The sequence below is a fragment of the Centropristis striata genome, chromosome 13 (assembly GCF_030273125.1).
Source record: "Centropristis striata isolate RG_2023a ecotype Rhode Island chromosome 13, C.striata_1.0, whole genome shotgun sequence".
In the NCBI taxonomy this organism is placed as follows: Eukaryota; Metazoa; Chordata; class Actinopteri; order Perciformes; family Serranidae; genus Centropristis; species Centropristis striata.
In genome coordinates, this window is record NC_081529.1 from 632,748 (window position 1) to 647,747 (window position 15,000).

The window sequence follows — 15,000 nt, forward strand, 5'->3', positions numbered from 1 at the left end:
CACTTTATATGCCGTTACTGTAATATCTCATCTGTTCATAGGAGTGAATGAGATGAGCTCTTTCCTCTTTATATTATGTTTGCCTTTCATTACACTGTGCATTAAATACACTGTTTAAATTAAAAACATTAAAAACATTAAAAACCTGTTTAATTTACGGTAAATACTGGCAGCTGTGGTCGCCAGAACTTCACTGTAAAAAATACAGGGAGTGGCGTTCCTACACTGTAAAAAATGTTTGTAGAAATGACAGTAAAACACTGTCAAATTGCATCAGAAATAGGGCGTAAAATTAAAAATTGTGGATCACTGTAGTAAACGATTTTAATCACCGTAAATCAAGGAATAGTACCAAACAGTTTTACTGTAAAAATATCACATTTACCGTGATGTCACAAGGACACAATTACCCTAAAAATAATGGGATTATTCAGTCTGAATTACAGTTTTTGCAGATATTTATATTTAAATTTACAGCAGAAAATTCACTGTATCAAGTGTACTCAAGTGTATTTTTTTCCCACTAACCACAGCTGCTGGGTTTTTTTTACCGTAAATTAAACAGACTTTTTTACAGTGTACTGTAGATTTGAATATAAATATCTCTTGTTATTTTTAGGGTATTTTATGTCTTTGTGACATCATGGTATTTCTCCTTTAATTTAACATGAAGATTTTATACGTTTACAGCAAAACTGTGTATTTTCTGCAGTTTATGACAGCAAAAGTAAAAGTTTTGTGCTAGTTTTTGATTTATGGTAATTAAAAGTGTCTAATACAGATATTACATTTTTAATTTTACGCCCTATTTCTGATGTCATTTGAGTGTTTTACTGTAATTTCTACAAACATTTTTTACTTTGTAGCTTTTATTTCCTTTACACCATTTGTGACATTTCAGTATTGAACGGTCAACCTGCTGGAAACTGTCTGATTGATGGAATAGAAATCTGAAGTTTCCTTGGATTGCAACATAAGTGCTATTATGATCTAGGGCTGGGCGACATGGACCAAAAGTCATATCCTGATATATTTAGGCTGAATATCGCTATATGATATATATCCCGATATTTTTATCTCAAAGTGAGAGCAAATGTTCAGTCAAAGCCAAATATGACATGTCACAAGTAGTTTTACTGAAACTTTTTATTTAAGTGAATATAAATACTGTATAACAACAGGAGGACCTTTTTTTAAAAAAAATCAAAGCTCCATAAAGTGCACATTTAAATAAAAAAATAATAAATTTTAAATAATTAAATAAAATAGCCTAGGAAATAAAACAGGCCATTCTGTTTCCAAAATAAATACATTTATATGAGAAAAGAATAGTGAACATTATAAAAGAACTAAATATGACAAACCCTAGTAAAGCACTTTGAGTTGCATTTATATGTATGAAAAGTGCTGTATAAATAAAGTTTGATTGATTGATTGATTGATTGATTGATTGATTGATTGATTGATTGATGAATATATCTTTTATCTGGATATATCGCCCAGCCCTATTATTATGTGTTAATTGTCATTAACGGTGCCATTAGAGCCTCCTGGTCCACGTGGCGACTACTGACCGTCAGTTAATATCAGCCATGACCTCTGCACCACCATAGCAGCCACGTTGCCATGGCAACGCCGTCACAAAGTGCTCCTGTTGAAGCCGGGTCAGTTATCTCTGCTGCCAGTCGGCTGCTGAATAGTGATACAGCTTCACTCTATCTGATATTAGCAGTGAATGTGCTGATGCAGGGCTTTACCACGAGGAGGTGACTCATTATAACACTACGTCTGTTCCTAACATGTTACTGTGCAGCTTTGCATTGAAGAGGAAAATATAAAGCAGCTTCTGATGGAGGCTGCTGCGTGAATACATGCTGAATGTGCTCAGCTGGCCACTCTTAGTGAAGTTTGAACCACTGTTTCTAGTATCTGCCATGATGAAAAACTACTGACTCTGATGCTTTTTGTGCAGCATCCAGAGGTGTTAGTGTGTGTGTGTGTTGCTCTGTCTTCTGTTGATCATCTTTCTGTTTTGTTGCATTCCTATTTGTTGTCTTTCTAACAGAGAGGAGATCAGATCATTGGGTCTCTTTATTATTTTAGGTTCTGAATGTGTTGGATGGAAGCATTGTGGAAAAAATGCATCTTATAAACAAGAATAAATTGAGTATGTTGAATGTGTATATGAAAATAAAGAATATATTCCTTACAAAAAGAAGAGTGTGATTGCCAATCATTGTTTTTAATTAGGGCCTCGGGGCAGTCTCCCCAGCACTGGTCCCTACTGGTCCTCACTGGTCCCTACTGGTCCCATCCAGCAATATCTGCAGGGACCAGTGCTGCACTACTGTTATACTGTGGATTTCTTCTTCTTCCTCTTCCGGACGCAATTTCGTCCCGCTACTAGTCCTACAACTTGAAGAGTTGCAGGACAAATTATATATCAAAACGTGCGGTTTGATCAGGATCGGTGTGCTATTACTTTTCTCTACAGAATACAAATTTGCCCAAAATTTTGCATTAAAAACTAACAAAACTAAACTACAACTAATAAAAACTAAACTAAAACTAACAAAAACTAAACTACAACTAATAAAAACTAAACTAAAACTAATAAAAACTAAACTACAACTAATAAAAACTAAACTAAAACTAAGCATTTTCCAAAAAATAAAATAAAAACCAATTAAAACTAGCAAACTCAGTCTAAAAACTAATTAAAACTAACTGCATTTCAAAACAAAAATTCTCAACGAAATGAACACTAAAACTAATTTAAAAAAAACCCCTATTATAACCTTGGTGTGTACTGTAAAATGCAGTTAATTTTGAAAAGACAGAAGTTGTTTTGGTCACACCTCCATTGATGTCACATGACTATAAAGTGCAGCAGGACTCAGACTGCTGCTGCTGGTGTTTAGAGTTAAAGTCCCACTGAGGGGACGTTTAACATTGTTAGGTCTCAGGAGGTTATTAGAGTCGGTCCCTGTAGTTCCTGTCTGTCTGTGTGTCAGCAGCATCTGAACTATAATTTATCACCTCCTCACCACAACACCAGCCGGGCCTCTTTTCTCTTTTTCTTCACGTTTTATCTGAAGAAACATCTGCCATTGTCCTCCACAACAATACAGATTTCCTCATCACCTTCTTCCTCCTGCTGCTGTCACCATGGTTACCAAACTCTGCTTTCAACTTTAAACTGAACTTCAACAGTTTATAAACGTGCTCCTGTGTGTCAGAGTGTGGTCATGTGAGAGGACAGCAGCTCCTCCTGACATCAGCAGGTTCTCCTCTTGGCTCAGTCTGGTTTCTCTGCTTATTATGATGTAAAGACGCTCTGAATTACATTTAACCTGACGGGGATGGGCGGCCACGCCCCCCGAGCCTTATCATGGTGAGGAGCAGGCGGCCTGCAGGCTGATAGTACGAGTCAAACGAAGAAAACATGTTGGTGCAGCCAGGAGATAAGGAACCGTTTGGGTCTGTTCATGTGCTCTGTGAGGACTCTGCGGTTTCCGTTACTTTGGCTCATGCAGGGATTAGTTGGCCCGGAGCCAGCAGGAGCAGGAGACCACCTCCTCATCTCCTCACCTCCTCATCTCCTCACCTCCTCACCTCCTCATCTCCTCATCCTATATATATCTGATATTCCTTCTGTTTATTAGACGTAGGGAGCTGGAGTTCAACCTGTAAATCTGCCTTCTATACATGGAAATAAACCAAACTGTGCATGTACAGTACAGGCCAAAAGTTTGGACACACCTTCTCATTCAATGCGTTTCCTTTATTTTCATGACTATTTACATTGTAGATTCATCAAAACTATGAATGAACACATGTGGAATTATGTACTTAACAAAAAAGTGTGAAATAACTGAAAACATGTCTTGTATTTTAGATTCCTCAAAGTAACCACCCTTTGCTTACTAGAATATAAGACATGTTTTCAGTTATTTCACACTTTTTTGTTAAGTACATAATTCCACATGTGTTCATTCATAGTTTTGATGAATTTACAATGTCAATAGTCATGAAAATAAAGGAAACGCATTGAATGAGAAGGTGTGTCCAAACTTTTGGCCTGTACTGTAGGTCCAGAGCTGCATGAGCCACATGTCCTCAGTTGGCGTTGTAGTCCTGATTATGGGTCTACAGTGATGCCTTAGGTCCAAAACTTTGAAAATTCATAACAAATCAGTCTTATAATTGCCAATGTTTGATTTTTTTTATAGCATGTAGATGTAGTGCACGTTTGTCTCTAAATATTATATCTATTCTGAATTCTATCCTCATGTAAACAATGGAAGTAGATGGAAAAAGAGCCATGTTGAAGATGTTCTTAGTTATTGTGCTGTCAATCTAAAAATATATAAAATATTTATTTATTACAGACACGACGTTCATCTAAACTCAAAAAAATAACTCATTGGATGAACTCAATTAAATTGTGGGCAGAATCCATCCAACAAATATTTGTAGCCCAAACTCAAAACAAGTGCATCGATGCAATATAATGTATTTGAGTTAATGTAGCTCACTTTTTTACATTTGGTCGAACTCAAATTAAAAACATGTATGTATTGTATTTAAATTGAGTTACCTCAACTCATTTATGTCGAGGAGAGCTAAAATAAAGAAATTGTGTTTGTTCAACCTAAAAACATAGAATTGGAAAACTGAAAGTCATTCTGTTTGGGTTGAAGGGAAGGACAGGGGAGTACATTAATACATTTTAGGTTACACTTCTTAAACTACTTTTGATTTGATTTTAATTGATATATTTTCATTAGATAAACAATACATTAATGAGTCACATCTAAGAAGGGCTTGGATCATTTTTTGGAGTGTATCTCATCTATCTTTTACGCACATCCACAGCAGCAGGAACACGCTGTAAACATCAATGAGTGATTCCCGCCCATCAAAAAGAGAGTAAAAGTTGTGTAAGAGTGAACTTGCCCCACCTCCTCCTCCACCTCCTCCTCCCTCCACCTCCTCCTCCAGCAGAGTAAACAGCTCTGCTCTGCTCATCTTATCGCTCCCGTGCAGGCGCGTAACCGCGCCGCGCTCCATGCTATCTCTCCATGTATCTCTCCTGGTCTCTGGAGTAAAAACAAGCCTCCCGCTGCCGGAGCTCACTTACTATCAGCTTGTTGTCCAGTTATGCCGAGAGGCGACAGAGAGACAAAGTCTTTTTGTTCCCAGAGAAGACAAAAGGATGAAATGTGATAACCTGAGCCGGTTGGTGGTGTTCATGGTGCTCTGCGCGATGCGCGAGGATGGATTGGTCCAGGGCGCGCGGGACTTCCACAAGAAAGGTAAGAAAGGCTTTCACCAAATACCGGCTCAATTAAAAAATAACCTAAAAACTTCCTCTAGAACACTTTGCTGGACACACCACGGTCTTTCTTCCAACATATGTAATAATAATAATAATACATTTTTATTTGTAAAGCACTTTTCATACAGAAATCTCAAAGTGCTACAGAAACCAGAAACAAGAAAGAGAAAAACTCATTAAAATCAGCAGTAGATAAAAAAGACACGGGTAATAAAGTACATTATGCAGAGACAAAATAAAAACATCTAGGGACAACCTAAAAAATTTTCATTCGTCAGATGATAATATTTCTCTGTTTCTCCTCCTCACCTCCTCCTCCTCCTCCTCCTTCTCCTCCTCACCTCCTCCTCCTCCTCCTCCTCTCCTCCTCCTCCTCCTCAGCGGCTCTGCTGCTCCGAGAGGAGCCACAGAACCCAAAATGCTTTGCTGAAGGCAAGAAAGACTTCACGTGTTTCTGGGAGGAAGATGAGGAGCGAGCTGGCTCCGTGGACCAGTACTCCTTCACATACAACTACCAGTAAGACCAGTACTCCTTCACATACAACTACCAGTAAGACCAGTACTCCTTCACATACAACTACCAGTAGGACCAGTACTCCTTCACATACAACTACCAGTAGGACCAGTCAGTGAGGGCCATGTGCTGTTATATTCTAATGCTCCTTATACTTTATTTTCATGTTTTATTTGTTTCTGTTGCAGCCTTTAGATTGCAAAAACATCTGGGTTTATAAATCAGGCTGATTGAATAATTAAAGTAAAGATAATATTGTTCTTCCAGGCTTGTTTTCTTCAGTCTAGATATAAAAAACATGAGGGATCAGTGAACAGAGCTACAGGGCCCCAGAGGGACAGCAGCCCACCTAGTGGGGACCACAGAGACAAACATCAGAGACACATAATGGACATGAGGAGATACAAAAAGACACAAAACAAATACAAGAGACACAAAAAAGACAAAGAGGGACAATAAGTGATTGGAAAGAAATTGCAGAAAGACAAAGAGACAAACTGACGACACAGCAAAATCAGAATGTTCAATTTAACACTTTTTCTGAGTTTATACAGTTTTCACAGATTTCAGAGAGTTAAACGAAAAGTGTAAATATTTTAACTCTTTAATAGACACCACATACGTGTACTTATTACTCAGAATCTTGTTATTCCCTTTCACTGAGTGTTCATTTTTAACATACATTGTGTTTAGGCTGAAGTGAATCTAGTCAGGTGTAACATGTAACAGAAGCTTTCTGATCACTACAATGTTAAAACAACTCCAACATCAACTCACCAACTCTAAATGATTAACACTGAAAAAACAACACGACAGATGTTGGGGGGGGGGGGGGGGGGGGGGGGGGGCAGTACTGTACCATTGCAATGAATTGTTCATTTCATAATCTTTTTCAAGTTAATTTACATGGAAACAAGGTGAGAATGTGACAGTGGGCTCTTATAGGCTGCAGAGCAGGGGTCCCCAGACTTTTTTTCGGTGGGGGCCACATCAGCTGTTCTTCCTGTGATGGGGGCCGGGGTCAGTCTATAACAGGAAATGATATGGGCCAAAGTTCAGTGGGCCACTCCAATTGCTTTGGCGGGCCGGAAATGGCCCGCGGGCTGTAGTTTGGGGACCCCTGCTCTAGGGTATAATACCTTTTTAACCCATTGAAGCCTGGAAAGCGGATACGTCGTTTTGTAGTGTTTGTATAAGCTCTCAAATACTTTTTGAATTTCATTTCTATCTGCTCCAGAAGCTGAAAAATCTATTATTTAGTAGAAGAGTTGACACTTCTGTTGAATTTCCAGAAAAACTTCAGGTTTTAGGGGCTGATTTTAAAATCACCCAGAGGTTTTACAGTCAATGGGTTAATGTAAAACAGCCTGTTACTGTCCCAGTTTGTCTGTTTCTCTCTGTGTCTGAGCTCTTCTGTCTTTGTGTCTCTTTGTGTCTCTTTGTCTCTTTGTGTCTCTTTGTGTCTCTCTGTCCCAGCAGGAATGAGAACAGCAGCCGCTGCCCGCTGAGCTCCGTCCCTGCAGCCGGAGGGAAGACGTTCTTCATCTGCCACCTCAACAAGACGCAGCTCTTCGTCCAGATGGACATTCAGGTCCACCGAGAGGGAATCCTGATCCACAACCGCAGCCTGCTCATAGAGCTCGTCTGTAAGTTCTGCCGTTATCTTTTAAAGCTGCTGTACATTATTGATTCATTATTGATGACAGGACTCCTCTTGTCTTGTCTTTCCTAACATTTCTGTTCTTCACTATCTGGATTTTATCATTTATGTCTTAAATGTGTTCAGATTGATTAAATAAATATATCAGAAGTGGACTTGACGTGCCAGTGTTTTAGGGTGTGGCAGACTTTTGGTGCCCCCAGTGCAAATTAGACAGGACAGTAAAGATGTTAAAATTAGGCGATGTGGTAATTATAATTACCATTATTATATAATAATTAATAAAAGGCTTTTTTAAATAGATATGTTTTTTAAGAAGAGATTTAAAAGATGTCACTGATTTTGCAAGTTGAAGAGCATCAGGCAGGGAATCCCAGAGTTTTGGGGCTCCGCTCACCTTTAGTGGCACGTTGTGACTCGTGTCCTGTCAGAAGACTCTGATAATATATAATATATATATATATATATATATATATATATATATATATATATATATATATATATATATATATATATATATATATATTATATAGAGGCTGTGCTCTGGCTCATATGGCAGCTACAGCTGGCATATATAGGGGGGTGCTGAGCCATGAAGTGCTTTAAAAGTAATCAGTAAAATCTTAAAATCAATTCTCAAACGGACTGGTCACCAGTGAAGAGAAGCTAAAACAGGCTGATAAAATAGTTAAAGTCTAGCAGCTGCATTCTGCACCAGCTGGAGACGAGATGTGACGAGATTTGATTTAGTCCAGAGTTTAGAGAGTTGCATGGATGACCTTCTCCAGACCAGGAAAGAAATGACCTGATCTCAGAGAAGGAGAAGAACCTTCCCAGATGTAATTAAAACTCCTCCTCTCCTCCTCCTCTCCAGTTCTCCTGAACCCTCCCTCTAACGTGACGGTGGGCCGTACGGGCCGGCAGGGCCAGCTGAACGTCAGCTGGGTTCCTCCTCCTCTCAGGTACATGGGGGACAGCATGATGTACCAGGTCAGCTACACGCCGGAGGACCAACACCTGGGACAGGTACGATGTGACATCACTCATATGTCAGATGTTATAAAGCAGAGGTGTCAAACTCTGGCCCGTGGGTCAAATTTGGCCCACAGTATAATTATATTTGGCCCGCGAGGAAATACCAAATGCCAACCAGAGCTGGCCCGCCGGTATTATACAGCACAAATAATACTACAAATCCCAGAATGCTCTGCTGGTGTTTGGGCTTGAACACAGTAGATCAGTGTGGAGCAAACTGAGCAACAATTAAAGTTGTCTTTATGCACTTTTTCTTGCTAGTCCAAGGCTTGAATGGCTGCACATTCATTGAAGGATATTATTATTAGTAATTTGGTTTATTATTGTTATTTTATTCTTACATTTATTTTTAGCCTGTGGAAAAAGATTACTGTTAAATTTAAATTTAAAGAAGGACGCATATAAAATAAAGGGACATACGATTTTTATTTAAATTTTATTTAAGAAATGAATGCGTTGATGTGTTTGTTTGTTTTATTTGATATTTGATTTTGCGTGTTTGCAATATTAAGTTAAATCAAGCTTTGCTTGTTCCATTTCGTTTGAACTGGTTTAGGTCAATTTTTTCAATAAATATCAATGTTGGCCTGCGACTTTGTCCAAGTTTTAAATTTCGGCCCACTGTGTATTTGAGTTTGACACCCCTGTTCTAAAGTTTAGAGCAGCAGGTCTGTTGAAGGGCCCAGACCCAGAAGGAGCTGTATTGATGAGATTGTTTTACAGGTAGAGATGGTGTTAGCCAGCTCGGAGCTGATCCTGAGAGGCCTGCAGTCAGGCAGGAAGTACAAGGTGCGGGTCCGCGTGAAGCTGGACGGGATCAGCTATGGCGGCTACTGGAGCGCCTGGAGCGACCCGGTGGTCATGGAAACACTGCCTGCAGGTGAGGGGTTTAACATATGTCTCAGAAGCAAAGCCGTCTATGTTTTCCTTGCTTAGTTTCCCAGCCAATGTTGTTTTCTGTCTCCTCCAGAACTTGACCTCCTCATCATTTCCCTGACTCTCATCATCTCCTTCATCCTCATCGTGCTGTCTGTTACCATGCTCATGTCCCATCGCAGGTCAGATTACCAACAGCCTGATAATGATTGATTCTTACACAACTAACTCATGGATACTGACAAATGCAATTACATTTTCAGGTTTGTTATAAAGAAGATTTGGCCGACTATTCCAACTCCTGATAGCAAGTTCCAAGGACTGTTCACTGTTTATGGCGGGGACTTTCAGGTAAGGACAAGACAAGTGAGCTGCCTCTGTGGCGGCTTTGTGCTAAATGCTACCACCAGCATGCTCACAGTGACAGGGCTAGCATGTTTAGCAAGTGTGTTAGCATGCTAACATTTGCTATTTACGCCTAGGCCACATGTACAGAGCTAATTTTTTGAAAAGCGCTGTTTCTGTCCACTTAAAAACATCAATTGAAGCACAGTCTCCAATATAGCTATAACCCTGAAGACATTGTTGGCCAATGACACAAGGAGAAGAAGATGTTGGCCAATCAGAAGCCTAAAAAAAGCTATTCATGGAAGGTTATCAAGTGATGCCACTGGGCCCAAAAAGACCTTTTCCCCAGAGACTTCGCCATGAAATTACTCATTTTGCTATCAAGTCTAGACGAACCACTCCATTAAATCATATTTTCCCCATTTAAGTTAGCTAGCAGCTAAACCAGAAGTAAGTGCTGAGAGCCATAGAGTATATGGGTAATTATATCAACTAAAGTCATACTTTTTTGGCTTCAAGCGCTACTGAGCAGCATTGGAAGGAACTTCTCTTTACACATCCTTGCTAGCCGGCTTCAAGGGCGCATTGATTGCCCCATGGTGCATTCGGAAACCTCTGGTCCTTAATGTAGTGATAGTATATAGGAACTGTACATTTTTTGCCTAAGCACGTAGTAAGTACTGTTAGCAAGGTTTGCACTAGCACTATTTTGGCAACGTCTGCCATGCCATGCCGTCTTAATGTCAGAAAATTAGGTCCGAGCCAGACATTTTGAAAAAGTTGCCATAATCCTTTGCTGTGTTTGTCCAGGAGTGGTTGGGGCAGACCAGTGGAGGTGTCTGGGTGACTCCAGCTATCTTCTACTCTGAGGAATGTCCTTCTCCTCTGGAGGTCCTGTCAGAGCTCGGCCCTGGCCCCGTGCTGCCGTTCCCACCTCTCCCACCCAAAACCTCCAGAGCTCTGACCTCCGGCAGGAAGGAGGATCAGGACGAGAGGGAGCCGTTGGGGAGGGCTGATCCAGCTCTGGAGGCTTGGAGAGCAGCACCACATGGCCACTGGCTGATGGACCGGCTGAGGGAACTCCAGCAGAACCCAGCGCCCTGCTCCCAGTCGTCCCTGCTGGAGTCCCAAGGCGCTTACGTCACGCTCAGCGCCGGCAACCAGAGCGAAGAACATCTGGATGACGTCCTGGAGGAGACCTCGCCCCTCGAGGTGCTCTTCGCCTCCAGAAAGACCGTGTTGTGTGAATCCCACTCCGACCTGGGATCCGTGCAGCAGAGCTCCGGGTCCGGTCGTCTTTCCTCACAGTCCAGCTTCGAGTTCCCGAACCACACCTGGATGCCCAGAAGCCCCGTGTACACCTACATGGCTGTGGCCGACTCCGGGGTCTCCATGGACTACAGCCCCATGAGCAGGCCGGACGACATCGGAAAAATGGTTATCTACGCCAACGAGTACAAGAACGACATTCCTGCTCATAGCAGAACCTTCTTGTCGAGGCCGCAACCTTTCCATGATGATGGCTGAGAGGAGCAGAGACGGACACATGGACTCGTCCTCCAGCAGGCCGGTGGATTCACCCAATGCTACACAGCTTCCCATCAACTGTTAAGAAAGCCACTGGATGTACAAGATACATCAGTCCTACTTAATCTGAAACACAGCTGTGGATTACACCAAATACTGATATTCAGAGTCTGCATTCTGGTCTGTAAGTAGCCCATCCTTTCAGAGCAGGAATGTCTTAAAATTCACCAAAATCTAAGTTGAGGGAATGATTCCATGGTGATTTATTCATATTTAAGCTACTTTTATTCTTCAAGGACAGAACGGGCATCAGGTCAGCGTATATTTCCCCGTTCCTATGATATAGTCTAGACGGAATTGTCCAAAAAGTTAAAGTGAGGAGCATTTATGGGTACAAGTCGGGATCCGGCCTACTTTACTTATTCCAAGGTTGCTGCATCCCAAAAAAATGGTTCCCAACTCAATTTTTGAGTTTTTGACTCTCATTTGCATATCAAAATGGCCACCAAATTGCCCATCTTGCTCAGTCATTGGACCATTTTCCCCAAGTTTTTTGTAAGTAGGCAATCAAAGATGAGGAAATTAAGTTTCTAGATCTAGGGTCTAGGGTCAGAGCAAGAATATAGTGGAGGCTCAGTGCCTTTTTTATGTATATATATATATATATGCAAAATACCAACTTTTAAGGTGAAATTAAGCATTATTTGTGTCATTTTTTAAGGCCGACATAAATATTCAATCAATATCACTTTTAAATGTTCCAGTTGGTATTTTGCATACATATATATACATAAAAAAGACACTGAGCCTCCACTATATCCTTGCTCTGACCCTAGACTATAGATCCAGAAACTTAATTTCCTCATCTTTGATTGCCTACTTACAAAAAAACTAAGGGGGAAATGGTCCAATGACTTAGCAAGATGGGCAATTTGGTGGCTATTTGATACAAATTCGAAGGTCAAAAACTCAAAATTTCGCTTGGGAACCATTTTTTTTGGACTCAGCACCCTTGAGATCTGTAAGGTAGGCCGGTTCCTGACTTGTACCCATAAATGCTCCTCACTTCTTATAGGAGGCCTTTATTATGAAATCCGTCTAGACTATTATGTCTGAAAGGATAGGGCTAATGATATTCCATATTTCTGTATAAAGTGTTAGCTGTGTAACCGAAGCATGATGTAGCTGATCACATCTCTGATCATTCAGCCCTCTTAATGCCGTGATGTTTTTTAAATGTTTTCTGCTAAATGCTAATGTCAGTATGCTACTGTGGTCACAATGTTGACATGCTGATGTTTAGCAGCTATGTTCACCATGTTCGCCACCTTGGTTTTTACCATCGTAGTTTACAATGTTAGCATGCTAACAATTGCTAATTAGCACTAAATGCAAAGCACATCTGAGGCTAATGGGAAAGTCATGTTTGTAGGTATATGATCATAAACACTTCGTCATTATTCATAACTTTATTTTAACAGGAGCGGAATATAACAAAAAAATACTAAAACAGTCAGAATGATAGAAAGAAACACCTGCTGGCTGTGTTTGATGTTTATAGCGAGACTCATACGAGTCAACGCCGTTTGAAAAGTAAAGCTTATACTTTTTGTTACTTTCCTTAAAGAAACTGAGATGTAATCCAAAACTGAGATGCAAATTTAGCTGAGAATAATTCCACAATTGAAAGCAAAACATATTTTAGGCAACTTTAAATTAATTAGCATATGCTACTTCACATTTCTGAATAAAATCTTCATGCAGTGAGCAAAAGTAAGGTTATAATATTTTGTGCATAAAAGAAAACTTTGCAACCAATCAGAGTGTTAAGAAAAGGATGATTTGGAACGACTGGCAGAGAAGGATGTTTCTGTGCAGATACGACTTTTGTTGAGGTAGAAAAATTAATTAACTGGAATTTTAAATGACTCATAAAGAGGCTGGTTTATGGTTGGTCAATACTGTGTTGCATGTATATTTTATTTACATATTTTTTCTCATAGGAATGATGGCAATAGTATATTTGCATCTTAGTACCTCACTAAAGCACCAAATGTGTATAAATCCACCGTTGAATATAGTCCCCCAACAAATTCCATTTACTCCTGTTTGGCTAACATTTCCAAAAAAATACAGTGGCCAGCTGTTTTAGGAAATTACAGAGTAGTTTTTAAACAATTAAACTATGTATTTGGACATAAGAAAGTGAAAAGTTATTGTTATTACTCATATAGTTATTTAGTTATATAACTAAAGGGATTAGTTAAAAGTAAAAAATAAAGGATATAGCCAGTCTTATACTTTAAAATTTCCTCAAAATCAATCAAACTGCTCACCCTGGAACCCTGCAGCCATTACGTCAATGTCATTTCCAAATGGGAAAGAAACTCACTGTATTTGTAAATAATATTATGATTATTTTAGTAACTGCTACTGTAGGTAAAGGTAACTGTAGTTGTTAGAGTCTTTCTGTCATGTTTAAGCTGTTAAAGTTTCACTGCTGCATCTAAAGAGCAAAGTGTGAACAACGTTTCTATTCTAAACATTTAAATGCTTTGCAGTTTTTAAATCATACTTAATAATCACGTTCATGTTTCTCGTGCTTGATTGCTTTTATGGCTTAGGAAAAGTATATTACTAAAATATTAGCTACTCTAAAAGTATACATAAACATGTCTATACATTCTTGACTTTTATTTTTAAACATAATTGACACAAAGAACCCACTATAGCTATATAGAACTCGCTATAGCTGACTAAAAAGTGTTCACAGCAGCAATTGATTATTTATCAAAGATTATTAAAAAAATCTTCTTTTTAATACCCATTGTATTAGATTTGTGGATCAGATATTATTAAGGCATTTCCCCTGTTCAGCATAAGTATTATATAGATAAAGTTAGATAAGTAGATTACTTGTAAGTAGAGTAATATTTTGTTCCATGTTTTTTCTTTTTCAGAAACATTCAAATATTGTTGTACGTAATGTATTGATAATTCATTTTTTTTTTTTTTCAAAAAAAGTTTAAGAAAAAGTTTTTTCTTCATTTCTCCTGATTTGTAATTTCTGTGATATCAGCCACTGATGTCAGTGGTTCTCAACCTGAGGGAAAATAGAGAAGAACAAATAAAAAAAACCTATTAATATTCTTAACTTCTTAAATATTTACGTTTGTTTAGATGTAAAGTGTATTTTTCTATTCTTGGGTTGCAAATATACTTTTTTAAATACTATTTTAAGGCGTCCTGAGCCAAAAATGTTGGTAACCACTGTTTTTTTCATTGTGTAAGATTGTATTCCTGTGTTTGATGAAGCTTTGTGTCATTTAAACTTTCAGCTCATTAAATATCGAACATCTAAAACCACTGTGGCTCATTGTGCAGTGTCAGCATTAAGGCAACAAGGTTTCATATCAGAGAAGTATTCAGACCCTTTACTGCAGTAAAAGTACTAATACACACTGTGAAATTACTCCACTACAGTAAAAGTCCTGCATTCAAAACTTACTGAAGTAAAAGTATAAAAGTATCAGCATCAAAATGTACTTAAAGTATCAAAAGTAAAAGTACTTTTTATGCAGAATGAACCCACTCAGATTGTTTTATATATTCTGAATATATTATTAGATTATTTGTATTGATGCATATATTTAAGCGCTTTAATTTCATAAAGGTAGGGCTTTTTAAAAAGCCAAATTG

The 15,000-nt window shown here is 38.9% G+C and overlaps 1 protein-coding gene across 1 annotated transcript; it reads left to right on the plus strand.

The window, feature by feature from the left end:
* Positions 1 to 5,173: 5,173 nt before the first annotated feature.
* Positions 5,174 to 11,674, plus strand: epor (erythropoietin receptor). The gene is made up of 8 exons (XM_059348472.1): positions 5,174 to 5,318; positions 5,723 to 5,858; positions 7,335 to 7,501; positions 8,390 to 8,541; positions 9,274 to 9,430; positions 9,521 to 9,608; positions 9,690 to 9,777; positions 10,585 to 11,674. The coding sequence occupies exons 1-8, from the start codon at positions 5,219 to 5,221 to the stop codon at positions 11,299 to 11,301; spliced, it is 1,605 nt and encodes a 534-aa protein (XP_059204455.1). The 5' UTR covers positions 5,174 to 5,218; the 3' UTR covers positions 11,302 to 11,674.
* Positions 11,675 to 15,000: the final 3,326 nt, after the last annotated feature.